The following is an 8,361-nucleotide window of genomic DNA, read 5'->3' on the forward strand; positions in this document are numbered from 1 at the left end:
AGCTGCCTTGTGTTGCTCATGGGATTATGTCCTTCCTTGCTTTTGCCTCGGAGATTATCTCTTCCCAACAAATGTGCAGGGTTGTGCCCATCAAGGTGAATCATCTTGGCATAAAATAGGTTTGTAAATCAGTTTGTTGGACTCCCCCTGGAATTCAGTGTAGGGGATGACGTTTAGGAGATTATTAGTGAGAGAAAGGGAAGGGTCTCCTCTCCTGGTTTCGTGGCTGGGGGAGTTGTGCAAGCTCCATTCCCTGTGCTGGAGGTTTCTCCCCAGCCCTGAACTAAACCCCGCCACGTTTAGAGACCTGATCTGCATTCCTAGAGAGCGCTCCCTCAGCTCATTCCTGTCTGCAGTAGCCATGTACAAACTGTCTGGCTTTTGTCCTTGCAGGGTCGTGACTATTGTTCAGAAGAGGAGGATGTCACATAGTGCCAACTCCGTCGCTCGCCCCAGGAGTAACTACTGTGTAAATAGATTACAACCCAGCCGAGACCTTCCGGGAGTCTTCTAGAGCGAACAGCACTACATAACAGAAGAAGATCATTTCCACATTATATACTCCATTCAGTTACAGTGTTTCCTAATGAACAGATGAGGAATATTGCTAAGAACTCGTAAGGAACTGTTTTTGTTGCTGCTAGTTAAAACTTGTTGCAACTTCTCACTTTTTTCTGTGTCCAGATACGCAGCAAATCCTTAAGAGTTAATCCAAAAGACGTTGTTGATTTTACTGAGGCCTCTGGCCTGTTTTCTATCAGATGAGGTAGTGTTATACAAAGCTTCCATAAGTGAACATCCAAGCATCTAAGAAACACCCTTAAGCTGTCTGTCAGTCCGCGTCCGGGCCGGAGTGCTTATTAATGCTGGTGATTCCAAGCTTTGGAGATGGGATGTTTTTGCCATGGCAGGCCTTGTTTCTCTGCTGAGAAGAAGCTGAGAAATTATTATCCATTAAAAGCATGTTATCACTGAAATACTGGAAGTGATGCAGGAGCAGAAATTTGTATTCTAAGAGGAAAAAGAGTTTCATTTAATAGGTATCTTAATCAAGGACTAAGCTTGCAGTATTGGCTTTGCTGAGCACGAATGGGAGTGTGATCACAATCATTTTGAATCTCTTTTTTTCTAAGAAAATAAACATTTTACTGTTTTTATGTATTCTTGTCTTTTACCATTCCTACAACACAATGTTTTCAGAGTCTGGGGACAAGGAAGACAAAACCAACCCTCTGCCTTGATGAGTCCTGTGGATCTAATCTCTTAAAGCAGCTCTGTGCCAACTGGGGGGATCTGTTGTGTGTCCTGTAGAGTTTATTTTTCCATATTAAATGGAGAGGATATTACTTTCTCAAAAGCAGATGTAATATTTTTAACAAATTCTGTCATGAGTTAAAAAAAAAAAATTAAGGAAAAAAATACAGCTTTTGTATTTATTATTTCAGAGGAGATTGTTACCTGTGCTGGTATTTCTTCCTGCTTCGATGCTGTATGAGGGCAAGGTTTGCACTGCAATTTTGTTAGGACATAAGTTTCTGTACTGTGTTGATTTTGTTGCTCTGATGTGTGTGATGGGTGTGGAATAGATCATGGGACTGCTTTAACAGCATCTGTTATGATGTGGCTTCAGGGAAACATGGAGCCCAAAGTTTATTGTTGGCCATTTTTCACTGAACCTTCTGAAAAATCAGATTCCTTTAAAGGGTTCTAAGTCTCTCAAAAGTCACCTGTGTCTTCTGAAAATCTCTAAATTTTTGGCAAATTTCTTGACTAAAGAGGTTTCCTCCAATGTTTGCTCTGAGTGGGGTTGGACAGTCCATGACAGAGGATTTCCTTCCCTCTCACTGCTGTGCCATACCTAGAATATGTCCAGAAAAACCCCAACTTCCTCATGCTCCCATCCCTGCACTGGATTTGCCCTTGGCTTTCAGGCAGTGGGGTGGGGAGGACCCACCAGGGAGAGAGACCTGTGAGTTACTCCTACTTGTGCAGCGCTGGATGTGAGCACTTCCAGCACGAGCAGCTTTCCAAGCAGCTGCAGATCAGTCTATTTGCTTGAGGCAGAAGCTGTTCCTGAGCTCTGCAGGCTCCTCAGTCCCCTGGGCTCCCATCAGCCTCAGTCTGAGCCCTGTGGTTGCTGTATTTATTCCAGGACTGAGACAACTCAAGTGCTTCCGAGCTTAAACAGCTTTCCCTGTGACAGCTCAGTGTCAGGGTCCTCCCTGGGATGTTCAGCTTTATCCTGATGGTCAAAAATTTCCAGCCAATTTTGATTTTCCTAAATCCTCATTGCATTTTAGCATCTGCTTTGGCCACACAGCTCTTCCCAAGTGTCCTGCCCTCCCTGGAGGTGAGGTTTCACTGCCTTCCTCCCATCCCATCCTCCTTGTTGGAGCTGTTGGCATCTCTCAGTGCCACGGCGCCGTTTGATCTGTGATGAATTCTTCAAGGTGATAACTCCATCCTCTTGGATATGATTTTTTTTTCCATAATTTATGCCAGCTCTTGAGCAGGTAGCCGTGCTGAGGGGAGTCAAGAGACTGCACATTTCAATTATTTAAAAGACTTTAATTAATAAAGAGTCCTGGGGCTTGATCCCACAAACCCTTCTCTCCAAAGTGCTTTATAAAGCTTTTGTGAGTGGTACAGGAGTGATGGCATTGGGTCTGTTCTTCTGAAACATATTTCATTGTCCAGATGCTGAACATATCATGTATAAATTTCCCCTCACAAACCCTGTGTTAGACACATTGGGGTCTTTCTTTCAGCCGCCTCTTAGTTTTAATAATTCTTTTATTTCATATTTTTCTTGCCAGTGATGATGGCACTGAAGGCCTGGGCTTTGGTGGAAGCTTTATGAGGGAGGACAAACAATTCCCATCTTACCTGTGCTCTTATTCTGAGCAGCAGCAAGTGCTTTAGTCTTCTCTCTGAATGGACCTTTAGGTGACAGTATTTGTGACTGTCCTGCTGCTGGCTGGGGAGGCACGAGGGAGGGCAGGAGGTCTGGAGGGCATCAGTGGTTGTCTGTGGAGTTGACATGCTCCAGTACTGCTCCAGAACTGCTCCAGGACTGTTCCAGGACTGCTCCAGGACTGCCCCAGGCTGCTGCTGGGATTGGCGTGAGGGAGACAGCCTTCAGTTTGCTCTGACCTTCTGCAAGAAACGCCCTCAGGCACATGGGGTGTCCTGTGCAGGGACAGGAGTTGGACTGGGTGATTATCGTGGGTCCCTTCCAGCTGAGGATGTTCTGTGATTCTGTGAGACATGAACAGAACTGAGGGTTTGGGGAGAGAGGCAGGTGTTGCCTGTTCATGCCAAATCAGCAAATCCTTGGCCATGACTGGTCTTGCTGCCATCACCCTGTACCAGGCAGGTCCCAGGAGCTTCTTGATGGTTTTTAGCCAACTGAACGACTTGGTCAGGCAGGAGAATTGCTCTTATACAGTTTTGGATATGGAGAAGCAGAGATCAGATCCCACAAGGAGCCCCATGATAGTGCTCAAATGAGTGTCGCTTTTGAACCTGCTTTAATTCTCCCACCTTTGCAAAATCCTGGCAAATTTTGTTAGAAGTCTAAATATGTACAGTGGCTGAGGATCTCTAATAATATAAGTAGTTTACTGGGGCTTAAAATGCACCTCTCCTTGCAGCCCTACCTCCACATGGCTTTAGTCTGCTCAAATATATTCAGCAGGGTGGGAAAGAGGAGGGTGGGAAGAGAAGGAAAACTGCTTATATCTGATATGATGTGCTTAGTTTAAATGGGATTTCAAGGTTTCCTTTAAAAGAAATATCAAGTGATTTAGGGCCCAAACTTCACTTTAGGAGGCTGACTCACTGTTTAAGCTCCAAGCCGGATTCTGGGATCTTAAAGGAAATTGTGGTTGAAGGGGTTTTGCAATCAACCTTCCTCCCTTGCTGTGCTTTTTGCTTTGTGCAAAGCCCTTAGAGCAGTTGCCCAAGAACTGGCTGCTGCCCAAGCGTCTGGTTGCCCAAGAGTTGCCCAAGCAGCTGGTGACCGTCCCCAGATCCAGCCCTGTGCCGTGTTTTATCCGTGAGCTCTGACCTAAAACAACGATGCCTTTATTTGTTTTATTTATTGTGAGTTCCACTTCACCTGTGCCCCCTCCCAAACTCTTCCACCCCCAATTAACACTAATTTCTTCCTTTGCTTTTAGTCAGAAGTTTGGGTTTTTTGAATTGTCTCATTGCCAGAAGACCCAGCTCTGTCTCCTCCCCCGCCACAGAGCCCGGGGATGACTTACTGCTGCTCTCCATCCCTGTGTGCGCAGCAGGAGTAGCAATGTTTTCAGACAGGTGAGATCCTCACCCCGGGAACAGCCTCATCCCACCGTCCCCGCGTCCCTCCTCTGACCTCTGCAGCTGGAGTTGTGCTCGGTGCTGCCACGGGACACGGTGGCCGCGTCTGGAATAGGAAGGAGCCAGGGATCAGCAGCCTTCCATGGGTTTTTTGCAGTGTGCCTTTTTGTTGCTGTAAAGAACATCCAGGACTGGCCATAAGAGTGGCCACGGAGCACAGCAAGTATTTTAAAATCTGAATGATGACACAAGAGCAAAAGGGCTGATGAAGCACTGGGAGACGTGTTGGAACTCTGGAGACGTCGCCGGCACCGTATGAGAATTAGGCTGAAGAGAAATACTCGTTTGTCAGCTGTTTCAGTTTTATCAGGTCTGTAAAACAATGGTTTCCTGTCACTCCCACTTTGGAATTAGCAATCACTCAACTCCAGATCGGCTTGGCTGACCTGTCAGACCTTCAGGACAGGAGAGGCCTCCAGCTGGGTATGTGTGTGTCTACCATGGAATGAACTTAATGTGAGCTTTTAACAAGATATCCAGTTGCTGTTGGCACTGCTGTCCCATCAACAGCCTTGATCAACACTGCTGCTTCACAGGTGACAGTCCCTGACACCATGAGGTGTCCATGGGGTTGGGACACTGGCACAGGTTGCCCAGAGAAGCTGTGGCTGCCCCTGGATCCCTGGAAGTGTCCAAGGCCAGGTTGGATGGGGCTTGGAGCAACCTGGGCTAGTGGAAGGTGTCCCTGCCCATGGCAGGGGGTGGAACTAGATGGGCTTTAAGGTCCCTTCCAACCCAAACCATTCTGGGTTTCTATGACTGTGAAACGAGTGCCCCAGCTCAGGTGCTGTGTGGGGTGTTGGCGTGTCTGAGCAATAAGTATCTTGTGTGCCAAAGCTTTTCCCTGTCAGAGACAGCCACAGCCCAGGGGAAGATAACCCCACTTGCACCCCAGGATAATCAAAAGCTTTGTCTGCAGCCACGTGCAGTGTGTGGTACCGACAATGTTTATGGTGTGCACTGAGAAAGCACAAATTTATGGAACTTCCTACCAAAGTGTTTTTATGGAGGATGCTTTTGGGAGAGCTGAACATTAGAAGACCCTGCTCCGGGTCCTGGTACTGCTGGGAAGCTCTGCTTTTTTGTGCTGAAATGTTTCTCTATGGAGTTTAATTCTGTAGGTGTTTGGGGAAGAGGAGACAAGGAATGCAGGGATGGTTTTGGAGGGGCACATCATTTGCTTTACTGTTGGGAAGGAAGCCTTCAAGTCTAGCATCCAGAAAATTGGGTAAGAACCAATTGAAAATTCCTATTATTGTTACTGTGCTTTTGGGGCAAAGGGAAAGAAGCCCCAGCTCAGGGGAACTGCAAGATGGGAACATTGGTAGAATTCAAAAACCTTCATGTCTTTGCTTTTTAAGAAAAAAAAATATTTTTTTCTTTTAATTTAGCTGCACATCTCTACCCACGACACCCAGGTAAACGCTCACTTTGAGCTTGAAGGTGGCAGAGCCATCATCATCATCCTCTTCATCATGCTCATCATCATCTGCTGCTGCTTCTTCATCATCATAAACATGTGTGGGACTGTGAACCTCCCTCATAAAAGCCAGCTGTAAGAGCAGCCTCATGGACACCTATTCCCCGCACCCATGGCAGCAAAAGGAGAAGCCTGTGTTTCCTTCCCTCTCGGAATGACTCCCTCCCCACTGCCCTGCCGTCCTGGGTGCTTTCTATTTCGATCAGGAGACCTGAGCTTTTATTCCCAGCTTTGTTACCAGCAGCAGCCTCACCCTAAGGCTCTGTCAGCAGGAGGTGTTGCCTCGGATGGGTGTGTGATGCTGGGCTGGATCGGGGCACTGCCCGCCCGGAGCTGGAGCAACCACCCTCCATCCTTGCAGAACTTCCCCCCTCAAACCTCCCAGGGGTGAGTTGAAGAGACGATTTGCTCCCCCTGCGTATATTTAATTTTTTTTTAATACACATATTAAGAAAAAAATCACATTTTGAGACAAAAAGTTCTCGAGAGCAATTGCTGCAAGAAACTAGAAAGCTCCGTGTGGGAACCGAGCGATATTCCTGGGGGTTTGGCATTCTGCTTTTGTGTCTATTAATAATCCCCCGGAGTGAGTCAGATGGAGCTGCATTTATTCACTGAGTCGGAGAGAGCTGCTACCCGAAATAGCAGCTCTGTAATTTTTTATGATGCTGTAATGCCAGCGCGGTGAAGATTGACATCATTGCAGGGCGATGCTCAGGGCCTGGCAATCAGCTCACCCGTGGCAGGCCCAAAAATAAACGTGGGAAGCCACGTGCTCAGTTACATAAAGCAGCTGTGAGAGCCGGCACGTGGTGGAAATGCCCTCACCTGCACAGCTTTTCCCTGGATTTTTCTGCCTGGTGCCTTTTTAAAGCCACCTTTGCTGATTTTCTTCACCCGTGAGGAGCACTGGGCCCGAGCAGGGATGGGGAAGCGGCTTTTGCTGCAGAGGAGAGGATAAAACCACGTCTCTAACAATCAACTACCTGCCTGCCAGGAGAAAAGGTCTGTAGGGAAAGCCTAAAATGCATCAAATTCAGCAGAGCCAGCTCAGAATTCCTCTCATCCACGCTCCTGCTCTGTGTCCCAGCTCAAACCTCCAAGCATCCCTGGGCCAAGGCCTGTGCCCAAAACCCAGCGACTCCTTCCCATCTCAGTGTCCCTGGCGAAGGGGGTGAGGGCAGGGAAACACTGGAGTAGGGTTTGGGTGGGTTTTTAAGGATGAAACCGTTTTTCTGGGTGTTTTCTCATTCTCTGCCCTGCACTGCTGCCACCAGGTCTGTCCTGGTGTGGCAGCCAGTGGAGTGCCCGAACCATCCCGAGGTGGTCCCACTGCTCCCGAGAAAACACTTGTGGGTACCAGGGAGCACCACACAGGCTTTTTTGGCACAATTTTGGCCTGAATGCCTCTGCAGTGGGCCAGCCCTGGTGCTGTGACATCACACTGTGCTCTCCACCAAAGGGTTAATAAAGATGAATTTGCCCGTGCTGGAGCTTCACAGCTTGGGTGAACTTTCCCAGGCAAAGGTGTTTTATAGGCCCCATTCCAGCTGGAAACATTTATTAACATTACCTTTTTATGTAGCACTTTGGAAGAAAATGGGACTCCTGCCACCAGCAGCTTTGGGTTGACCTGAAGGATGGGATGAGCAGCAGCTGAGGCTGAATTTCAGTCAGAGCCGCTGAAGTCCTTCAGGTGACCTGACTAGGAAGTGGAAATGTGGCAACTGAGTAACAGGCCATCGATAGAATTATTGGAATAAATTAATAAATATAATTTTAATAGGAGGGGTGATGACCTGATGCCACCATGCCTCCCTTACCCCCCAGGCATCCATGAGAGTGTTCCAGGGGAGGATCAGGAATCTGTTCAGGCTCAGAAATAAATACTCAAATAGTCCTGATTTCTTGTTATAAAAGAAATACAGAGAGGGGCAGGCACATCCTAGATGTTAATCTTGTGTTATATTTTTGCCTTTTCAGAGGCCACTTGCAGTGGGAGGGTGACAACTCCTTGTTTCAAACAGCACCTTGGGATCATGGCTGGCAAGGTGGCAGAGATGGACATGGAGAGATAAAAGCAGCAAGGCTGGCAATGGTTTCTACTTAATATCATCAACGCTGCTCAGCAATAATTTTGATTGATTTTAGGGCTCCTGCATCTTAATCCTGATTTTCTTAATCCTAATTTAATTATCCTAATTAATTTTCTTAATCCTAACTTCCACGGAGGAAGAGCTCATAGGAGCAGAGGTGTTGGAGGACAGCCGGTAACAGAGCAAGGACGATGGAGCACCTTCCTCCAAGACTTACCTGGGGGTTTTTTCCATTCTAATGAAAACAGGAGCAGTAAAATGAACTTTTTGTGGATGTGTATGGACTGAAAAAATAAAATAATAATGCCCAAGTCACAGAGATGTTGAAATAGTACAATTAGCTCAGGTTGCCGAAAGCTTTTCCTGTCTACTTTCAATTTTAGGCTGAAAAGGCAACAGAGA

General features: G+C 47.1%; 1 protein-coding gene across 2 annotated transcripts in view; it reads left to right on the forward strand.

Annotated features, from left to right (window-relative positions):
* CUNH1orf21 (chromosome unknown C1orf21 homolog) overlaps positions 1 to 1,444 on the forward strand; it is a 116,183-nt gene extending 114,739 nt beyond the window's left edge. For both annotated transcript variants that reach the window (XM_027665265.1, XM_027665266.1), the window contains exon 6: positions 394 to 1,444. In XM_027665265.1, the coding sequence (XP_027521066.1) occupies positions 394 to 432 (39 nt within the window). In that variant the 3' untranslated portion in view covers positions 433 to 1,444. The remainder of the gene's footprint in view (positions 1 to 393) is intronic.
* Positions 1,445 to 8,361: the final 6,917 nt, after the last annotated feature.

This window comes from Corapipo altera, unplaced genomic scaffold, assembly GCF_003945725.1.
Source record: "Corapipo altera isolate COAL_440 unplaced genomic scaffold, ASM394572v1 316, whole genome shotgun sequence".
Classification (NCBI taxonomy): domain Eukaryota; kingdom Metazoa; phylum Chordata; class Aves; order Passeriformes; family Pipridae; genus Corapipo; species Corapipo altera.